At 54.1% G+C, this 21671-nt stretch overlaps 2 protein-coding genes across 3 annotated transcripts; one reads left to right on the top strand and one right to left on the bottom strand.

The window, feature by feature from the left end:
* Window positions 1-1165: 1165 nt before the first annotated feature.
* On the bottom strand, window positions 1166-5112 carry UBE2T (ubiquitin conjugating enzyme E2 T; the record flags this gene model as incomplete). Its single annotated transcript, XM_084275810.1, has 6 exons — window positions 1166-1291; window positions 2216-2299; window positions 2638-2736; window positions 3217-3322; window positions 4295-4364; window positions 5004-5112. 6 exons carry the CDS (start codon window positions 5110-5112, stop codon window positions 1166-1168), a joined length of 594 nt encoding a protein of 197 aa, XP_084131936.1.
* Window positions 5113-7074: 1962 nt separating this feature from the next.
* LOC311201638 (cryptochrome-1-like) lies at window positions 7075-21364 on the top strand. 2 transcript variants are annotated; one of them, XM_084276055.1, is made up of 12 exons: window positions 7075-7137; window positions 8321-8477; window positions 11881-12316; window positions 13097-13213; window positions 13865-14012; window positions 14565-14705; window positions 15513-15683; window positions 15848-15988; window positions 16977-17128; window positions 17723-17820; window positions 19184-19294; window positions 19685-21364. In XM_084276055.1, the coding sequence occupies exons 3-12, from the start codon at window positions 11904-11906 to the stop codon at window positions 19846-19848; spliced, it is 1656 nt and encodes a 551-aa protein (XP_084132181.1). In that variant the 5' UTR covers window positions 7075-7137; window positions 8321-8477; window positions 11881-11903; the 3' UTR covers window positions 19849-21364. The 2 variants fall into 2 exon arrangements, with proteins under 2 accessions (XP_084132181.1, XP_084132182.1); XM_084276056.1 differs by lacking the exon at window positions 14565-14705.
* Window positions 21365-21671: the final 307 nt, after the last annotated feature.

Here is a 21671-nt window from a genome sequence, read left to right as displayed (position 1 = left end):
GGGACTTGCAGCTTGGCCGTGCTGGGCATCGAGGTACCGCGGGCAGGAAGGGGCAGGGCTGGCAGCCTGGCACCTCACACGCACTCGCTTTTTGGCAGGAGGGTGCTCAGCGGGTGAGGGATGGGGAAGGGGCTCAGGCTGGGCCCCCCTGAACCCCTGAAGTCGCCATCCCCCCCCCAGGAAAGAGGGTGGAGGAGCAGCGGGTCTGGTGCCAGGTGGAAAGCTGACCGGCTGCGGCTGAGCCGGGTGCGAGGAGCAGGGGGGTTTGCTGACCGTGTGTCGTGTGTCCCACCCCCCGGCATTGCAGATCTTCGCCATGTTCTTCGCCTTTTGCCTTTATTACAACTTCGACTGAGAGGATGAAGCGCGGCAGAGAGGAGCTGAGGAGCCAGCAGCAGGCAAGGGCGCTCTGCTTCTCCTCCCATAGCGAGCGGAGCGCAGCCCGGAGCTCAGTGCTCAGCCCTGCCCCGGGCAGCAGCAGCCCTACCCGCTCCCGTCTCCACTCCCCCGGAGCTCAGCGCTCAGCCCTGCCCCGGGCAGCAGCAGCAGCCCTGCCCGCTCCCATCTCTGCTTCCCCGGAGATGGGAGGTGAGTTAAACTCCTTAGAGGTGACTGTGCAGAGCAGGAGCCCCAAGCATGGCCCCACTGCGAGCTGCCACCGCTCTTCACACCAGTGCCTGCACCCACTCCGTGCCCCACAGCCTAAGCTGCAGCCATACTGCAGCAGGTTGTTGTAAGTCAACTGAGTTAACCTTTAGTAGCCACCTTGGGACAAGGCAAACAAAGCCTTTCCTGGAGGATTTGCACCCCCTTGTCCTTACTCTGCTGTGCAGTGTCTGCTCCCTGGTCTGAGGGCAGTAAACCAGAAACCCAAATACTGGGTGCTGTTCCCCTTTCTCTGAAAGCTGGAAAGCAGAAGCTGAACCAGCACTTCCACTATTCCTTTTCTTCAGAGTATTCCACAGCCTCCCACACAACAGAACAGAAATTCTATATAAATTAAAGCTTTAATAGTTTATTTACAACATGGAACTTTTCACACACACCAGGAAAGAGAAAGCCCAAGGCTGCTACTGGTAACAGGCTGTTTGAAATACCAGGTCAGAGCTGTGTAAGGAGAAGGACAGTGAAACAAAGACAGCAGCTGCAGGAAGAACAAAACCACTCAGGGCTCCAGGCGGGATTTCTTCTCCTCCCTGCCCATATTGCTCCCTTTTCTCTTCTGCAGGGTAGAGCCATCAGTGGTGGCTGTTCTGCTTTGGTTTATTTTCTCTTCCAAAGGCTTGGAGACCTGTGAGCACAGGAAATAAAAGTACCAGCTGTGACTAGTTCGGTTTCACAGCCCCTGGTGCAGCTGTGTGTTCCCAGCCTCAGAACAACCTGCGCCCAGGAAGACTGGATCCTGCTGCAGGGAATGTTGGGAAGGGGGAAGAGATGGGATAGCAACTGAGCACACATGTACAAGCCCCTCTGGGGCTAAGGGTGTTGGTGTAAAGTTCTCCTCACCCTGAGATCTTCTACCAACCCACACAATTAACTTGCAAACGTGCTTGGAGCTGGAGTGGCCAGCACCACTCCTGGGGCTTCCAGGTAGAAGAGATCTGGGATAGCATCCTGTCCAGATCAGGTGGAGGGAGAGAAAGCACCCAGTTAAGGTAGAAGGTCCAAATGTAACTGGTATTTGAGGATGGGTTTTCATCTGCTTTTGTGAATTCATCTTTAGGTGACTCCTCTGAGATGAGAGTCATGGGGCAGAGTGGCAGCAGGAAGAGGGGAAGGTGAGGGCAGGAACGCCACACTCAGCTGGAGACTGGGGAGACCAGTCCTCAATTGAAGGAACAGGCAGAGAACAGGCAGAGCTGAGCACTGGGCACAACCACAGCACAACATGGGGTCTGGAAGAACCAGAGTGAGGGAGAAACAGCCACAGGATCCCTGGGAAAGGGTTCACTCAGGCTTCAGTCCTGCTGCTCCTGCATTCCTCCCGAGAAGCACTTGTATTTGTGAATGAGCACATTTATTTGAAAGAGGTGAATCTAATGATCTTAACAGTAATGAAACTAAATACACATCCAGAACACAAAACAGGAGGGGGGGGTGTGTGAGAAAGCAAGCTGCCAGGGACAGCTGCACAGCATGGCTGGGAAAGGCGAGCTGAGACAAGAGAGTGTTCACAGAGACAGAGCTACACCTGGGAGCAGAGCATGTTTCCTACCCTCAGCTGCTGGCTCGCGTGTCTCTCTGTCCACTCCCTGGCATTCTGCAAGAACAGCTGCTTGTTGTACTTGTACTCTGAGGACTGAACGTGGTGAGCAAGACACAGGACAGAGATTTGATGTCATACAAACGTCACATGAGAAGCTGGGGCTAAGGTCTGGCTTTATGGCTCTGAGAGCCAGATCAAACCTGCTGCGAGCACGCAGTGCAAATTAACTCTGCTTTAGTTTCCTTGAAGGACATGTGGCTGGCTGGCAGGGAAGACTTTTACCCTCTCTTATCCACTGCTGGCACAAGCCCTGTGCCACACACCCCAGACCTGATCCAGATCAGGCTGCTTGTGAAGCAAGCAGGGCCTAAATTTAACCCACCCTTCCTTCCCCACCTGTGGCTGCAAGAGAGGAAGAGGAGCTCACATACTATGTCTGCCATGAGCGGGTCGTCGGGGTTGGGCTCTGCCATCAGCAGCTGTATGGAGGTCAGCAGTGTGGAGATGTTCAGGGAAGGTCTCCAGGCACCCTTGGAAGCGATGGGGTGAGAGAGAGAAGCAGTTAAGCACAAAGAAACCCCCCCTGTGGGCTGCCTAGAGAAACCTCAGGACTTGCAGCATTTAAACCAACCCTCCCACAAGCTCCCTGAGGACTCAGAGTGCCCAAACCCCCTGAAAAAAACCCAGATCCATTCTCAATGGGCAGGCTGCAGCCTCTCTGAGGAAGCCTGACCACAGGCTCCACCCTGAGCAGCTCTGGGGGGTCAGTACTGGGGGGGAGCCTGATTTCAGGGGCCACCTAATGCCCCTTGAAAACTTCTACAGAACAAAGAGGGTCACGTTCCTGGTCACTACACAAAGGGAACGCCGCTCACAAACTTTACTCCCGTGCTCCTGTGTAAATAAGTCAGCAGCAGAGAGACATTCAATAAGGCTTTTACAAGAAAAAGATAAGGAGTTCATTATCCTCCCCAGGCTCGCTTACCCATGCCCAAGTAGAGCTATCTTACCTTGGGTGGTAATTTAAGAACATCCAGGCAAATCCTTCCAGCAGAGTCGATGTTGGGGTGATAGATGGGGGTCAGAAAGCGAATCTTTGGGGGCTCAAACGGGTACCTCGAAGGGAAAAGTGTGAAGAAACAAAAACTGGGGTTGGTATTTGTACACCAGTTATTTCTTCACCCAATCAATGCCATCGTTTCCTCCACCCAGCCATTTACTAGGTGACTTCCTTCACAGAATTACAAGGAGTGCAACTCTCCCTGTCCTGTGCTGACCCAGATCCCTCAGCACGTCATCTCCCTGCCTGCTAAACACCCCCAGGGGTGGGGACTCAGCCCCCTCCCTGGGCAGCCTGTGCCAGGCCCTGACAACTCTGCCAGGGAAGAACTTTTCCCTCCCATCTGCTCTGACCCTGCCCTGGGGCAGCTTGAGCCCATTGCCCCTTGTCCCATCTCCTGTCCCCTGGCTGAAGAGACCATCGCCCACCTCTCTGCACCCTCCTGGCAGGGCAGGGAAGGGGTGAGAAGGTCTCCCCTCAGCCTCCTCTTCTCCAAGCTCAACACCCCCAGCTCCCTCAGCTGCTCCTCAGAGGATTTGCCCTCCAGCCCCTTCCCCAGCCTGGTTGCCCTTCTCTGGACTCGCTCCAGGACCTCCATGTCCTGATGGTGAGGAGCCCAGAACTGGACCCAGCACTCAAGGTGCAGCCTCACCAGTGCCCAGTGCAGGGTTTTTGGAGGATATTCTTCAGCTGGCATTTTCCAGGGCAGCTTTCACAAAGAAAACAACAGGATAGGAAACTTCCTACTGATCAAAAGTGTTCATTTCCAGATCGCTCTATGACAGTATGACAAGGGAGAAGTCTTGGCATAGTGCTTTTAGGTTGTTAATCACAGATCTCAGGATGCCCAATGTGAAATAAGTGTATTGGGCAATGGAAATGATAATGATGTTCCATAAATGAAGAGTTTCACCTGATCAACCACATTCTGTGGTGGGAAGGATAAAGAAAAGACTGAAATGGGAGCCCTTATATCATTGTTATCTTAGCTGCACCAGCTACTTAACTAGCCATCATTGCCCACTTACCTTTCAGGAACAACTATTTCCAGGTTGAATATTCCTTTCTCATAGGGTGTATCTGCACCTCCTAAAATTTCTTTGAAAGCAAGATCAAAACATAAACATTACATTCAAAAATCATTTGAATTTGTCCAGCAGTGTCCACATACCACCCACAGTTATAGAGCTCTGATACTTATTTTTAATTCCTGGATTTGGGCAGTAATCTTATCTGGGACCAGTTCCACCCTACAGCAACCAAAACTGTCACCACCAAGTGTAGACCAAGATTTATTTATTAAAACTAAAGGAAGGAAGGTTTAGATTAGATTCTGAGGGGAAGTTTTATACAGAGAGAGTGGTGAGGGGCTGGAACAGGCTGCCCAGAGAGGGGGTGGGTGCCCCATCCCTGGGGGTGTTCAAGGCCAGGTTGGCTGGGGCCCTGGGCAACCTTGTGTAGCTCCAGGCCTGGAGGTTGGTGTCCCTGCCTGTGGCAGGGGGTTGGAGCTCTGTGACCCTTGGGGTCCCTCCCAACCCAGACCAGTCTAGGATTCTATGATTCTACATATTTAAAGGAAAACAAAACAACCACACAAGAAGCAGCAGCAACTCCTAGGCATTTTCCTAAACTTCCAGGCTTCTGTTCAACTTCTAAAGCACAAACCACCCAAGAGATCACAAATACAGGATTAAATTCTAGCTTTCTATAGAAAAGTCCCACCAGAGAAATACCTACGTGCCCGAAGGTCATCGAGCCGGCTTTCATTTTGCCAGCAGGTGATGCCTGGAGGTGGTTCTGTTGTCAAGAGGGAGAGCTCCCTCTTCAGTCGCGATGCTCTTTGCATTGTGTTGAAAACCTATGAGACACAATTTAATTGTTGGCATAATTAGCTTTCCAAAAAATAGCACTTAATATTTAGAGACACCCTCCCCACCTCTAAGGGGAATTAACCTGGGTTTTCAGTTTGTACCCTGACGTGATAACAAGGGTCTCAGGAGCTTCCTCCCAGAGCTGCTCTCACATTCAGCTAGAGAAAAAGAGCCCAGTTCCCACCCTTTATATCAGTTCCACTCCTCAGGCTGCAGCTGAGTCTAATAAACCCTCCCAGCCTACTGCCAGGCTCCACAACAATGGGAATGTAACACCTGCTCTGGGACACCCCTTATCCCTTCAGGGTGAAACACTATTAATGTTTATAAATATCTTAAGTATGGGATGCAGGGGACATGGGCAGCCCCTTCTCAGTGTCTGTGGGGACAGGACAAGGAGCAATGGCTGCAAGTTGGAGCACAGGGAGTTCCACACCAAGCTGGGGAAGAACTTTTCCCCAGTGAGGGTGAGGGAGCCCTGGGACAGGCTGCCCAGGGAGGTGGTGGAGTCTCCTTCACTGGAGAGATTCCAGACCCACCTGGATGCCTATCTGAGTGATATGTCCTGGGGAGCTGCTTCGGCAGGGGCGTTGGACCCCAGGAGCTCTCCAGGTCCCTTCCAACCCCTATGATTCTATGATTAATCCACTGTCTCTTCATGAGCAGGGACACTGGGCCCCAGAGCTGGCTGAGACTGGGAAACCCACCATTGCCCCTTCCTGTACCTCCCACCCACCCTCACCCTCTTCAAAGAGCCGTAGAAGTTGGAAGGGGAGGTCCAACCCCCTGCTGAAGCAGGACCCCTGGGACAGGTCACACAGGGCGGCATCCAGATGGGGCTGGAATCTCTCCAGAGATGGAGACTCCACACCCCCTGGGCAGCCTGTCCCAGGGCTCCCTCACCCTCACTGGGGAAAAGTTCTTCCCCATGTTGCTGTGGAACTCCCTGTGCTCCAACTTGCAGCCATTGCCCCTTGTCCTGTCCCCACAGACACTGAGAAGGGGCTGCCCATGTCCCCCTGTGTCCCACCCTTCAGATATTGATACCCATTGATCAGATCCCCTCTCAGGCTTCTTTCCCCCCCCCCCCCCCCAAGCACCCCACCTGCGCAGAGGAAACCCGAAGCTCCTTGGGGACGGGATACCCCCTGACAGCGCCAGGCAGGACCCCTCCCCGCACACCCCTCACACATCTCCGCGGACAGGGAGCCTCTCCCCGAGCTGACAGGGACCCACCCGAGAGGGACAGCAGGGGCCGGCTCCCGCCGCCCGGCCCAGGCCCGCTCACCCCCCTCAGCACAACTCCCCTGACAGACCCGGGAGCACCCCCCAGGGAGCACCCCCCACCCCCAGCGGGAAGGCGTTCCGGCCTTACTACCCCCACCCAACGCGCCACATACCGCCCCCGGGCCTCGCTGCCCGCTCACGGGGGCCGGGAAGCGCCCGCCCTGCGCCGACACCCCCGTCACCCCTCAGCCGAACACCCCCAACCCGCGCTTCCCGCCCCCTCCCTCACCCGCCCTCAGCGTGAGGCGGCGGCCGGCGGGGGCGGGACTTCCCCCAGCGCCTAGCAACGGCGCGCTACGCCGGTGCTGATTGGTTAACCCTAGTCCCGCCTCCTCAGCAGCGGCCGTTCGAATCCGAAGAGGAGGAGCGCTGCTATTGGACGAGCCCCGAGGGCGGGAATTTAAGCCCCGCCCCTCGCTACGAGCCCCGCAGTTGGCGGGGCTTTGAGGCGGCAGCGCCCGGCGCCTGAGGGTCCCGAGGCCGCCCCGTCACCCCCCGCGGGATGACCCCGGTCCCGCACCACGTTAAAGCTCCGCGGGCGGTAGCCCAGAGCCCGGTGGAGGCGGCTCGCAGCTCCCCGCCCTCCGCCGAGAGCCTCTTGCATAACCGCGGCGGCCCCTCCCCTCCTTCCCCGGGCCGGCGTTGTGTAACGGGGCGAGGCGGCCGGGCGGGGGCCTCCGCGAGGGACCGGGCGCTGGGCCGCGGGGAAGGAGGTAAAGGCGGGCGGTGGGTGCCGGGAGCCGTGGGGTCGGGTCGCCGTAGGGGCCGTCTCCTCCCCTCCCGTCCTCGGCCCTTTCCCCGCCCGGCTGAAGGCCCCGGGCGGGGGTCCCCGGGGCCGCCGAGCCGCTGCGGGGGGGGACGCGGCCGAGCCCGTACCCGTGGGTGGTTTCGGGGCTTTTCCAAGCGCCGTTTCCCGGTGCCGGGCGCTCCGCAGGGCGCTGGCTGTGTCGCCTGAGCTGTGGAGAGCAAGAGGAGTAACGCGGAGGTGCGGAAGCTGGGACACAGCCCCGGGTCCGGCTCGGGGCGGAGGCTGGGGCCGTGCACCCGAGTTTAGGCAGAAACTGCTGCTTGAATCCCCACTGAGGAACTGCTCTCGAGCCTGTCAAATCAGGATGCCCTTAAACAGCTCATTGGTGGTGGTTATTCCACTTCAGAAGCCCAAACCCTGGTTTCTGAGGGCAGCCCTGAGGCAGCTTTTCCTAGCTGGCAGCCATGGGTAGTTAAAGCTTTACCATTGCACTACTATGGCTTCCAGAGCAGAGGCTTATAGAATCATAGGGGTTGGAAGGGACCTGGAGAGCTCCTGGGGTCCAACCCCCCTGCCAAAGCAGCTCCCCAGCTCATCTTGCACAGGGTGGCGTCCAGACGGGGCTGGAATCTCTCCAGAGATGGAGACTCCACACCCCCTGGGCAGCCTGTCCCAGGGCTCCCTCACCCTCACTGGGGAAAAGTTCTTCCCCATCTTGGTGTGGAACTCCCTGTGCTCCAACTTGCAGCCATTGCCCCTTGTCCTGTCCCCACAGACACTGAAAAGTGGCTGCCCATGTCCCCCTGCATCCCATACTGAAGATAACATTAATAAGGTCCTTCCTTATTACCCAAGGAGAACATCTGTAGTTTGACTTAATGGGGTAATCCATCTAGAGTGCCTGCAGAGGAAATTAAACTGTTAAAAAGTTTTCTTTCCCAGCTCCTGGGCCTTGGTTTGTACCTGCCCCATCCTGCTCTGCCAGCTCCGAGGGACGGTGAGCTGGCTGTGATCCTCCTCCTCTCTCAGGACTTACACAAAAGCCTCACTGCACTCAAACTGTCCTTGATGCACTCAAAGGTCCCTGCATATGTTTAGGGCATTTAGGAGTGCTTAAACCTAAGCAGGTAATTTCCCAATGGTTACAGGGACAAGAGCAGCTGGATTCGGATGGTGACACTCTGACGATCGGTGCGTCCCTCCTGCAAGAGAGAAATGCTGGTCAGCGGGAGAGCTGTGATCTGCAGCTGTGTGGCATCCTCTTTTTGGGGTGACCCGTTGTACAGACCCTGGAGCCTCAGCCAGGTAACCCTTGGGGTAAGGCCCAATTGTCTGATTTGGGGTTTTCCTGGCTTTCCGTGGTGGAGAACCTCTCCCAATCTGTGGGGATGTGCTGGATGTGAGGTTTGTTTTCTGCCTGTGCTGGCTGTTTTTTGATGAGGAGATGTAATCCAGATGTGGCAGGGAGTCTGCTCAGACTTACTGGGTGAACAGCCTCAAGCCACCTGTTCATGGAGAGTTAGAGGAGTAGCAGTGCAGAAATCCTACCAGTCAGTCGACAGCCAGTGCCTGTTGTGCCTTCCTCCCATCACCCCAGAGTATCCTCTTCTTCCTCCTTCCTTCCAGCTGGGCAGGAGCATCCCAGGGTGCAGTCCTTTGGTGCTGAGCCACCACCTCCTTTCTGACACCCTCCATAGCGCTGCTGAGTCTGCACCAGTGATCCCTCCCTGTTCCCTCCTAGCCAACAGTGGGTCCCAATTCCCCACCCAGCCCTTCACTCCTCCTGCTCTGGGCTTGCTCCCTCCCCAGTGTCCCCCAGCACCCTCTCCTGTAGCCCCTGCTCCTCACCAGTTCTGGTTCCCCCTGCCTGCTGTGCTGGGCTCTCCAGAGCTGCCCCTTCCAGCTCTGGCCTGGTGTTGCTCTGCCCTGTGCCCAGTCCCTCCCAGTCCCTGCCCTGGTGTGGTCCCGCACCCCATGGCCACGTCCTGCTGGCCCAGCAGGGAATGTCACTGCTGGAAGGGCTGGAACCCCCCTCAGGGACACCCTGTGCTTGGGACCATGCCAGGGGAGGTCCCAGGTGTGGGGTAGCCCCAGGGGCTGTGTCGGGCTGCACAGCCCTGGCTCAGCATGGTCTTTTAGGCTGTGTGGGGCCAAGGGGTGCTGGGCTGTGGGTACAGGGGCCTCAGCATGGCCCTGCAGACCCAAGGGACATGGGGTCTCAGAGCTCCCGACTCATGGCAGCCCCTCGGTGAGGCCAGCTGCTCCTGTGCTCCTGCTGCAGGATGCAGGAGACTCTTCTAGCCCCCTTTGTGTGGTTTGCTACCCAAAAGTGCCAGTTGGGTGCTCCCCTGAGCAGCAGGAGAGGAGAGTCCCCTTGTTTTCCTTGTTCTCCCAGGGTGTGTGTGCCTGAGCTGTGGTGTCAGGCAGAGCACCCCAGCGACACATGGTGCTGCCCAGCCATCAGCAGGGTTTGCTCACCGGGGGTTGCCACAGGCTGTGTCAGGGCCTGGGAACACAACTGGGCTGTCTCAGTGATCCCAGAATCTCCTGAGCTGGAAGGGACCTACAAAGACCATCCAGTCCCACTCCTGGCTCCACACAGGCCCAGCCAGGTCAGAGCATGGGGCTGAGGGCACCATCCAGACACTTCTTGCCCTCAGCCCAGCTCGGGGCTGTGACCCCTTCCCTGGGGAGCCTGTGCCAGTGCCTGACCCCCCTCTCAGCACAGAACCTCTTCCTGACACCCAGCCTGACCCTCCCCTGGGGCAGCTTTATGCTGTTCCCTCAGGTTCTGTCCCTTAAGAGAGGAGATCGGTGCCTGCCCCTTCACCCCCCCACCTTATGTGGAAGCCCCAGACCCCCAGGAGGTCTCCCCTCAGCCTCCTTTTCTGCATCAGAAAAACAGCACAGGATAAGGAATGAGAAAACCTTGTTACCACCCAGCTCAGATATTTTTCCTGGAGCCAAGTGCTGGGTGTTTTTGGGAACAGGGCAAGTCAGACTGTCTTTTATGAAGCTGTTGATTGTGGGTTGAGTGGGGATAAGGGGCTGAGTCACCTATTGCAGCCATTTGTGAGGGTGTGAGTGGAGCAGTTTGGCGTGAAGAGCTGAGCTGGTTTAGAAATGATGGTTTGGTTCTTTGATAATCCCTCATCTCTTAATTCTTCTTAATGCTTGAAATGAGGTGTGGGCGCAGCTGGGAGGTGTGTGTTGGGCGTCCTCACTTTTAGGTGGACCAGAGGGAGCTGGGGAAGCGCTGCTGGGTTCAGCACAAACACAGAGTGGGAGCTGGGCTCCTCCTTTCTGTTCACTGCCGGGTCTGGAGCCCCATGAGCAGAGACCCCAGCAGTTGTGTGGCAGCTGCTCCAGACCCAGGGCCTCCTAAACTCGGCTGCAGCAGTTAAACAAGGACTGAATGTGTGCTAAGCCCTCAGCTGAGGAGTTTTGTGTGGTTATCACCACCTGGCTCTGCTCTGGAGAGAGGAGGGCTTTTCCTCTGAGACTTGGAAGCACAACAAGGTCTCCCAGGGCTAAGAAAGATGGATGAAAAGCATGGCAACCAGATGAATCCAGAGGAGGGCAACAGGGATGGGGAAGGGTCTGGAGGGGAAGGCTTATGAGGAAAGGCTGAAGCCCCTCAGTTTGTTCAGCCTGGAGAAGAGGAGGCTGAGGGGAGACCTCATGGGGTCTGTGGCTTCCTGATGAGGGGAGTGAAGGGGCAGCACTGATCCCTCTTGTCTCTTTGGAGACCAGGGACAGAACCCAAGGGGACGGCGTGAAGCTGCACTGGGGAGGTTCAGGCTGGGTGTCAGGAAGAGGTTCTGTGCTGAGAGGGGGGTCAGGCACTGGCACAGGCTCCCCAGGGAAGGGGTCACAGCCCCAAGCTGGGCTGAGGGCAGGAAGCATCTGGATGATGCCCTCAGTGCCCTGCTCTGACCTGGCTGGGCCTGTGTGGGGCTGGGAGTTGGACTGGATGGTCCTTGTAGGTCCCTTCTGTGGCTCTGCAAGATGTCTTTGTGGTCTGTTTTGGTTCCTTCCTTATGGTGAGCACTCTTGGGATGGAATTCAGTTCAGGGGTTTAATGTAGGGGATTGAATGAAGCAAGGCCAAAGCGAGGTGGTGACGCAGCTGCTGGATGGTGGGACCTGCCTGGGGAGAGTGGTTTGGTCCTTGTGGTTTAACCCCAGCCAGTAACTGAGCACCATATAGCTGTTTGCTCACCACCTCTGGAAGGAAGAAGCCCAACAGCCCAATGTCCAGTCCATTCCTGAAGCAGTGGCTTCCTGGCTGGCTTCTCCCATTACATCCCATGCATGATGTGACATGGACTTCAGGGAATTCTCTTCAGCCACTCTGGGTCAGCTGTCCTGGCTGTGCTCACCCAGCTTCTTGTGTGCCTGGAAGGGTGTAAGGAGCTGAGAAGTTCTTGACTTAGTGTAGACACCACAACTACCCTGCAACAACTAAACCCCCTGGTGTGTTACCAGCGTTATTCTCATACCAAATCCAACACTGAAGAGTTAAGAAATGAACTCGATCTCAGCCCAAACCAGGACAAGCCCAGTTTTGCTTTTTCTCTCTCACCAAAACCTTACCCAAAGCAGAAGAGATCTGTGGTAAAAAGGGGCTGGGGGCTGTCTGGAGCTGTGTTTCTAAACGTTAATTGACCTTGTGCTTTAATAGGGGTTGGGTTCCCTTTCTCTTCCAGCAGCTCTGAGGAGAAGAGCCAGGATGTCGCATCGCACCCTTCATCTCTTCCGGAAGGGGCTTCGGCTCCATGACAACCCCACGCTGCTGGCTGCCCTGGAGTCCTCAGAGGCCATCTACCCTGTCTACATCTTGGACAGAGAGTTCATGACATCTGTGATGCACATAGGGGCCCTGAGATGGCATTTCCTGCTGCAGTCCCTGGAGGATCTCCAGCAGAGCCTGTGTCAGCTGGGCTCTTGTTTGCTGGTTATTCAAGGGGAGTATGAGTCTGTTCTGAGGGATCACATCCAGGAGTGGAAGATCACTCAAGTGACTCTGGATGCAGAGATGGAACCCTTCTACAAGGAGATGGAGGCCAACATACAGCGGCTGGGACAAGAGCTGGGCTTTGAGGTGCTCTCCCTGGTGGGACACAGCCTGTACCATACCCAACGGTACGTGATTGCCCCCAGGACTGGTGAGGTGTCTTCAGGAGGGTTTAGTTTAGATGTAGCAAGCATCAGAGAGAAAAGGCCAAGCATCTTGGTGCTTCTGGATCCTAATGTGGTTCTTGGGATAAAACTGGACAGCCTGAGCACTGGTTGCTGGAGATTTTTTTTCTCTGCTGGCCTGCTGGAGTTAACAGAAGAGATTTTGGGGGGTTGCACACGTGTTAGGATGTTGAGCTGTGGTTTAAGCTTAAAGAGTTTGTCAATATTTTTCTTTTGGGCAGTTGAATTCACTTGAAATCTCACATTAGTTACTCTTTCAAACAGAGTGGAAGAAATTCTTTAACACATTTAATAGGGCTTTTCTATAATGCTTTTGTGTGGAGATGGTCTGAGGGCTGGACCCCCTCTGCTCTGAGCCAGGCAGGGAGAGCTGGGCTGGCCCAGTGGAGAAGGCTGCTTCTGGGGATAGCTCCAAGCCCTTCCAGTCCCTCAAGGGGCTCCAGGAGAGCTGGAGAGGGGCTGGTGCCCAGGGAAGGGAGGGCCAGGCCCAGGGGAATGGCCTTCAGCTGCAGGAGGGCAGCAATCCTTCTTGGGGAGTGGGGAGGCCCTGGCACAGGGTGCCCAGAGAAGCTGGGGGAGTTTTACTTGGAAAATCTGTCATTTCTGTATTTGCTTTTATCAACCAGGGTTGTTCCAGCCTGTGCTGTCCCCTTCCTATCAGCTGTGAGCTCTAGTGTCCTTCTTGATTGGTATCCTAGTGAAAAGGGGTCTTGTTTTATTTAGGATTTTGGACCTGAGTGGTGGGACTCCCCCCCTGACATACAAGAGGTTCCTTCACATCCTCTCCCTGCTCGGTGACCCTGAGGTGCCCGTCCGAAACCTGACGGCTGAAGATTTCCAGTAAGTAACACCCAGGCAGCAGAGACCCACCCAAAAGAGGAGCCAGGACCCAGGGGAAACCAGGTGTTGGTGTTACATAGTGTGCTTGTACCTGTGGAGGGTGATCGACTGTACATGGAGAGGGAACGGGATTCTGCTGTGGGGAAGGGAAAACAGATGAGAGGGGCCACAGCCCATGGACTGAGGGGGCTGAGGTTTGATGGAAGTTTGATCCTCCCCCTCTGCTCTGCCCTGGTCAGGCCCCACCTGGAGTTTTGTGTCCAGTTCTGGGCTTCCTGGGATCAAACAGACAGGGATCTCCTGGAGAGAGTCCAGAGGAGGCTACAAAGATAATGAAGGGCCTGGAGCATCTCCCCTGTGAGGAAAGGCTGAGTGAGCTGGGGCTGTTCAGCCTGGAGAGAAGACTAAGGGGTGACCTTATTAATGTTTATAAATATCTTCAGTATGGGCTGCAGGGGGAAATGGGCAGCCCCTTTTCAGTGTCTGTGGGGACAGGACAAGGGGCAGTGGCTGCAAGTTGGAGCACAGGAAGTTCCACACCAACATGGGGAAGAACTTTTCCCCAGTGAGGGTGAAGGAGCCCTGGGACAGGGGTCTTCCTCCCTCCTGGCACCAGTTCCCTCTCTGAAAGAGGTCTCTCTTTCACATTAGGAGGTGTAGGTCGCCTGGGCTGGCCCTGGTTGAGTGTTACAGGGTGCCTCTCCCTGTGGATTTGAAGATCCCCCTGGAGAACCTGTCTCCATGGAGAGGAGGGGAGACTGAAGGGCTACGGCGCCTGGAGCAACACTTGACTGACCAGGTCAGCTTTGATTTTACATGGGTGAAGATGGTGATTCTAGAGGTTAGTGGGGTTGGTGTCCTTCCTCCTATGTGTGATGATGTCTGGACCTTGAGAAGCTGCTCAGCTCTTCCAGCTCAGCCCTGCTGAGGTTCAGCTCCTGGCAGCCAAGGCACCAAGCAGATGCTTTACCCACTCCCAATTTCATGAAGTGGAAAAGATCTTCAGTGAGGTGCTGTTGGAATGAGAGCTGCTCCCTGTGCTACAGAATCACTCAGGTTGGGGAAAGCTTCACAGCACCCATGGGTGAGATGTGGGCTTGATGTTGGGCTTGGAGGGGGGTCTATGTATCTGGAGATCTTGGAGCAGGACAACAACTGGGTCTCAAGATTCAGTTACCACCTTGATGGTGGCATTTGTGGGGCGATGGGTGGTGGGAACATTCTCCATGTGTGACACTGAACATCCTGAATGCAGGAGCTAGTTACCAAGAGGGGTTTTTTCCCCCTTGATTCATGAGCAGGATGTGTGTCACCTTCTACTGCCTGAACCTGATTTCTGCCTTCATTTTAGGGCTGGGTGGCAAATTTTACTAAACCAAGGACGATCCCAAATTCGCTGCTTCCGAGCACCACAGGCCTGAGCCCATATTTCAGCCTGGGCTGTCTCTCAGTTCGTACCTTCTTCTATAGGTTGTCCAACATTTATGCTCAGGTAAGAACAGAATTGGTCAGAGTTAAGCAAATCCAGCAGTCTCATGTGTCTGACACGGGAGAGATCATCTCAGAAGAGACCTGGTGCATCAAAAAATGCTGCTCTGCTGATGTCTGGTTACAGCATCCTGTGAAATCTGTGAAGTGACACTGTACCTTGTGTAGAATACCTGTGGGGAGATACAGATAGACCAAGGTCTAAATACAGGGAGCAGTGAGAGCTGGTAGAATCTGGAAAGCTCAGGAGAACCTTCCTAAAATTCAAGGAGTTCAAGATGCCTGCCTGATGTGTAAGTGAAGTTTTTGATCAGTTTAGCCTGGTCAAGCAGTTTTGTTTTGGGAAAGCATCTGTCTCCACCTCAGACAAGCTTTAACTACAGCATCAGCCAAACCCAACTTCTGGAAACTTTGATTCTTAAGAAGTGTGGTTGAAAACAACCCAAGAAAACCAAGGCCTCCCTGAAACTCCTTCATAGGAGTATCTCTTGGGATGTGGCTGAGCCACTTGAATTCAGCTAGCTGAGCAGTTAAGGTGCTCATAAATGCATGTTTGGTTTAAGAAATCCCAGTGTGACACTGGTTTGGAAGGTCGATGGAGAAAATTTGAGGTAACACAGAGCTCAGCTTTGCCTTTGGGGATATAGCATGGCTTTGGATCTTTGACTTCTTCAGCTTTCATGGTAAAATGCCACAAAGCCAATAGTGTAATTAGATTAATTAATCCTTTTATGGTGCTGACAGTCACAAAATGAGCGAGACTGTAGGGGTGTGTATGAACTGAAGCTTTCACCTCATGTGTCTCTTGCAGGCCAAGCATCACTCTCTGCCCCCAGTGTCGCTCCAAGGGCAGCTTCTGTGGAGGGAATTCTTCTATACAGTGGCATCAGCCACCCCAAACTTCACCCGGATGGCTGGGAACCCCATCTGCCTCCAGATCAGTTGGGATGAGGATGCAGAGAGGCTCCACAAATGGAAAACGGTACCAGGATGCGCTACCACAAGGGCTGCCTTCCAGTTGGGAGTTACCCCATTGCCCTGGGACTGCTCCCTGGGGGTTGTTTGGGGTGGGGCTTACAAGGGGGTGTGGGGAAGAAGCCTCCTGAGGCTTTGTGTGGCAGGGCTGGTGCTTCCTTTCTGCTGCAGGCACAGACGGGCTTCCCCTGGATCGATGCCATCATGACCCAGCTGCGCCAGGAAGGCTGGATCCATCACCTCGCTCGGCACGCTGTCGCCTGCTTCCTGACACGGGGGGACCTTTGGATCAGCTGGGAAGAGGGGATGAAGGTTCACTTATGGCTTTTGGGTTTGTCTCTTGTGGCTGAGCATAGAGAAATGCCCACAGAACCTGATCCTGGCAGTGGTATGAGCAGCACATCTCCTGGGCTGGGACCTCTCATGGTGTCCCGCTTGAGTCCCAGCCCTGCTGTGCTGGAGGCAGCAGCGAGAGGCCATTCCCATCCCTGAGGCCTGGGAATTTTAGGTGATGAGGATATTTGGGACACGGTCAGTCTGCAGCAGGTCTCTCAGCCAGACCTTTGTGCTGCTCTATCCCTGGGACCTGCTCTAGCAGGCAAACAGCCAGAGAGCCTTCCCCGTGGGCCTGTGAGATAGCACCACGCTTCACCCTTCTACTCTGCCCTCGTGAGGCCCCATCTGGAGTACTGTGTCCACATCTGGGGCCCCCAATACAAGAAGGATGTGGAACTGTTGGAGAGGGTTCAGAGGAGGGCCACAAGGATGATTAGAGGGCTGGAGCACCTGCCCTACAAAGAGAGGTTGAGGGAACTGGGCTTGTTCAGCCTGGAGAAGAGAAGGCTGCGGGGGGGACTTCATTGCAGCCTTCCAGTCCCTGAAGGGAGCTTATAAGCAGGAGGGGATTGAACTTTTTAAAAGAGCAGATAATGGCAGGACAAGGGGGAATGGACTAAAGCTAAAGGAGGGAAGGTTTAGATTAGATATTAGGGGAAAGTTTTTTTACAGAAAGAGGGGTGAGGGGCTGGAACAGGCTGCCCAGAGAGGGGGTGGGTGCCCCATCCCTGGGGGTGTTCAAGGCCAGGTTGGCTGGGGCCCTGGGCAGCCTTATGTAGCTCCAGGCCTGGAGGTTGGTGTCCCTGCCTGTGGCAGGGGGTTGGAGCTCTGTGATCCTTGGGGTCCCTTCCAACCCAGACCATTCTATGATTCATCTCCCAACCTGCTTGGGATTATTTTTCCCACCAAGGCAGCCCTTTTAGAGGTGTTTCTCTCTCTTTCTCTTCCTGTCCCTGAAGTGTAGGTGTTTGAAGAGCTGCTTTTAGACGCTGACTACAGCATCAACGCCGGGAACTGGATGTGGCTGTCGGCCAGCGCCTTCTTCCACCAGTACAGGAGGATCTTCTGCCCCGTCCGCTTTGGGAGGCGCACGGACCCCGAGGGCCACTACATCCGGTAGGGCTGATCAGCTGGGTCTGTTTGAAATCGAAACTCCTGGGCAAAAGAAGTTGAACAGCAGTGATTTTATGTCACACCTAAGGAGTTCTATGATCCTTGGGGTCCCTTCCAACCCAGACCAGTCTGGGATTCTATGATCTCTTCCTCACATCCTGACGAGCTTTGGGTCTTGTGAAGGGGAAGCCCACGCTGATGTACCTAACAGAGTGAGGCAGAAAATTACTTTTCTGTACTCTAAGAATTGTTTAGACTTTTAAAATTTGTTTGATTTTGAAATTCATTAATGGTTAGGACAAAATTACAGTGAAAATATTAAAAACCAAAATATTTTGCATGAACTAAACCCAGAAGAAATGTTTAAATTCCCCCATTTTTTCTTTGCTTAAAGTTACATTTTGGAAGGTGTCACCCTGAGGAGGGTTTTGGAACAAAACCCAGGTGTTTTGTGCAAAGTGACTTCAGACTTTGCCTGGATGGTGGTGCCAATATGATCACCAAGAATTAATCTGGTGTAGGTTGGTATACTCCTCTCTTCATGTTTGAGTGCTTATCTGCAGGATTGGAAACCCCCATGTTATTCCTATTTTGTAGGAAATACCTGCCCATACTAAAGAACTATCCCTCCAAGTACATCTATGAGCCCTGGACAGCATCTGAAGAGGAGCAGAAGCAAGCAGGGTGTATCATAGGTAATCTGGGTACCTTGCTAAGGATTTGGCTGCTGCTCACTGCAAAAGCTCTACGTGAGCCAGCGCTGTGCCCTCATAGCCAAGAAGGCTAACAGCATCCTGGGGTGCATCAAGAAGAGTGTGGCCAGCAGGTCGAGGGGGATTCTCCTCCCCCTCTGCACTGATGAGGCCACAGCTGAAGTATTGTGTCCAGTTCTGGGCTCCCCAGTTCAGAAGACAGGGTGCTACTGGAGAGAGTGGTGGTTAGAAGACCTGAACATGTGAAGAAAGGCTGACAGAGCTGGGTCTGTTTAGCCTGGAGAAGAGAAGACTGGGGGGGGGGGATCTCATCAACACTAACAAATATCTGAAGGGTGGATGTCTAGAGGAAGGGGTCAGACTCTTCTCAGGGGTGCCCAGTGACAGGACAAGGGGCAACAGGGCACAAACTACAACATAGGAAGGTCCATCTCTGTATCTTTACTGTGAGGGTGTCAGAGCACTGGAACAGGCTGCGCAGAGATGTTGTGGAGTCTCCTTCTCTGGAGACATGTGGATGCATTCCTGTGCAAGGTGCTGTAGGTAATCCTGCTCTAGCAGGGAGGGTTGGCCCTCCCAACCACAACCAATCTGTGAATCTGTAAAATAACTGGATCTTTGAGGTGGAAGCATTTCTCTTCCAGCCACCTACCTTCTGTCAATCCTCCTGTAAAGTTTTTCACTGGAGTCTGATTTCAGAGTACATATTTTTTCCTGAACTTTGTGTCCTAAAACTATTGGATCCCTCAAAGTTGTTGCCTTTGCATTTCTCTGCCTGGGATGCTTGGCTGTCTTTTAAAATAGTTTCTGAACATCTTGTGCTTTTATACTTGTTCCACTGCACCTGTGAAGTCACCTACAAGCTTCTGTCTACATGGGAGCTCTTACTCTTTGATGGAGGGAAATAGGAACCTCTGAGCAGTGGGTCATGTGGTTTATCTTAATCGCAGAATCACAATTCTGGAACCTCCTGGTCCATCCAGTCCAACTCCTGGCTCCACACAGGCCCAGCCCAGTCGGAGTTGGCACTGAGGGCATCATCCAGATGCTTCTTGCCCTCAGCCCAGCTCAGGCCTGTGCCAGTGCCCAACCTCCCTCTCAGTACAGAACTTCTTCACACCCAGCCTGAACCTCCCCCATCTCAGCTTCACACTGTTCCCTCAGGTTCTGTCCCTGGTCCCCAAAGAGAGGAGAGGGATCATTGCCTGCCCCTTCTCTCCCCCTCCTCAGGCAGCCACACACCATCATTTATTTCAAGAAAAGCTGTGAGCATCTGCTGTGGTGCAGATCCAGTGCAACACCCCTGATGAGTCCTGTAAATGCTTCTGTCTCCCTGTTGCACCAGGTCAAGATTACCCCTTCCCAATGGTGAACCACAAGGAAGCCAGTGATCACAACCTGCAGCTCATGAAGCAGGTCAGGGAGGAACAGTACAGAACAGCCCAGCTCACCAGAGGTAAGAGGTGCCCCAGCACCCCAGGGTGGCCTTGGGGCTTGGTCCTGTGTTGATTTTTGGGGTCACCTCTCCTCAAAGCAACATACACTGCTCTTGTAATTACTGCTCCACAGCTCACCACAACCTCCTTCCAGGGAGTTGTGGGGAGCAAGAAGGTCTCCCTGAGCCTCTTCTGGAGACTGAACAGTCCCAGCTCCCTCAGCTGCTCCTCATCAGACTTGTGTTCCAATCTGAGACCTGCAGTGCCCAGCTCCCAGCATTAGTCCTGTGGCCTGTAACTAGAAGCATCTTCTGGCATGCTTCCTAACTCCACTCCTCCTGCCTTTGCTGTTGCACTGAGGTTGGAAGGAGGACTTCAACACATTAATTCCCTTTTCCTTCTTTCCCCAGATGATACAGATGACCCAATGGAAATGAAGATGAAACGTGGCCGCTCTGAAGAACAGGAATCAAAAGGCAAAGTGGCCAGGATGACAGAGCAAAGTGAGATCCCCTCAGGGATTACCCATCAGGAATCAAAGACTGACAAAGGGGGAGAGCCAGGGACCAGCTAACTGGACAAACCAGACTCAGTGCTTTGTCCTGCAGATGGGGCCCCTTGTTTGTCAACCGACCTCCAAGAAAAGCCTCATCTGTGTCTGTCAGAGCAGTTGGTTTGAACAACCTTGTTTGTCTGTCTGAGAGCAGGGTGGGAGCTGGCTGTGGCAGCTGTTAGGTAAAGTCAAGTGGTGACCAGTTTCAATAGGACGTTGCTGAGACACCGTTGAAACCCCCTTGGTGTTCATGCAGCTGTATAAATCATTTTAGGGATAATAGTGGCCTTTCCAACACCCCAGAGAAGTGGTAGTTGAATATGGGCACATTAAGGTGTTCACACATTAGCTTTATAACCCTGATTTGCTGGTCTTGTAGAGACAGAGGCTGGGGGACTTTCAGAGCTGTTTCTCATGTTCAGGGGTTGTGCTGGCAGTTCCTGGTATGGGGAGGTCCAGCAGAATGCAGCCCACTGTAAGGCTGGGGGTAGTTTGTATGACTTACATGGGACTTTTCCAACACACTTCCAGAGTAACTTTGCAAAATATCTCACTGGATTAGTGCTGATGTTCAACTTTCCTTCATCAGAACTCTCCCTAGCTAATTACACAGAGTCACAGGCTGGTTGGGGTTGGAAGGGACCTCCTGTCCAACCCCCCTGCCAGAGCAGGGTCACCTGGATTAGGTCACACAGATGGCTTTGAATGTCCCCAGAGAAGGAGACTCCCCAACCTCTCTGGGCAGCCTGTCCCAGGGCTCTGCCACCCTCACAGTGACAAAGTTCCTCCTGACATTCCCATGGAACCTCCTGTGCTCCAGCCTGTACCCACTGCCCCCTGTACTGTCACTGCCATCCCTGAGCAGAGCCTGGCTCTGTCCTCCTGACTCTCATCCTTTACATATTGATAGACAATGGTGAGGTCACCCCTCAGTCTCCTCCAGGCTAAAGAGGCCCAGCTCCCTCAGCCTCTCCTCATAAGGAAGGTGTTCTGCTTCCTTAATCATCTTGGTGGCCCTGTGCTGGACTCAACCAAGTAGTTCCCTGTCATTTTTGATCTGAGGGGCCCAGAACTGGACACGATATTCCAGATGAGGGTGGTGGGGCCCTGGCACAGGCTGCCCAGGGAGGTGGTGGCTGCCCCCTCACTGCAGGTGTCCAAGGCTGGGTTGGATGGGCCTTGAGCAGCCTGGGCTGGTGAGAGGTGTCCCTGCCCATGGCAGGGGGGTGGGACTTGATGATCTTTAAGGTCCCTTCCAGCTCAGCCCATTCTATGACTCCACTAGACACAGGTCTCCAGCCAGACTCTGTCCCACTGACCACAACTCTCTGACTTCTTTTCTTCAAGCAGTTCACAATCCACCTCACTACCCCATCACCCAAACCACACTTCCTCAGTTGAGTTCAGTTTGAATTCCTCCACAGCTGCAGGGTAGATCTTATTCCTGCCATGTACCACAGGTAAACATTCACCCTGCCCTGGAAATATCCACTGTGAAGTCTCACAAGGCTGGATGAGTCACTTCTCTTGGTTCTCATGGGGGTTTTAGTGGGGTGGGGGGAGTGGAGTGGGTTTTTAATCGCTGTAGGTTTAATCTTCTTGGTTTTAAAATAAATACAAATTATTTCTGCCAAGAAAAATAAGAAGTCTCTAGAGCAATGTGTGGACACAGTCAGCATCCATCTGTCCTCGTTGGAAACCTGGCTGCAGGACAACTCCAGCAGAGCCCAGTGCACCCAAACTCCTTCAGCTTGAAAGCATCCAGGAACACAGAGCAGCAGCAGCACAGGACGTGTCTGCACCAGGGTTGCTGGGTGCTGGGAGAGAACAGGGGCTGCAGAGAT

The sequence above is a fragment of the Gallinula chloropus genome (genome assembly GCF_964237585.1).
Source record: "Gallinula chloropus genome assembly, chromosome: 27".
In the NCBI taxonomy this organism is placed as follows: domain Eukaryota; kingdom Metazoa; phylum Chordata; class Aves; order Gruiformes; family Rallidae; genus Gallinula; species Gallinula chloropus.
This window is presented reverse-complemented; position numbering and strand designations above follow the sequence as displayed.

Coding starts and splice junctions, on each gene's coding strand:
- LOC311201638 (XM_084276055.1), top strand. CDS start 11,904: ATGTCGCATCGCACCCTTCATCTCTTCCGGAAGGGGCTTCGGCTCCAT. Junction 14,013..14,564: donor AGCAACACTTGACTGACCAG/GTCAGCTTTGAT, acceptor CCTTCATTTTAG/GGCTGGGTGGCAAATTTTAC. Junction 15,989..16,976: donor GCTGGGAAGAGGGGATGAAG/GTTCACTTATGG, acceptor CCTGAAGTGTAG/GTGTTTGAAGAGCTGCTTTT.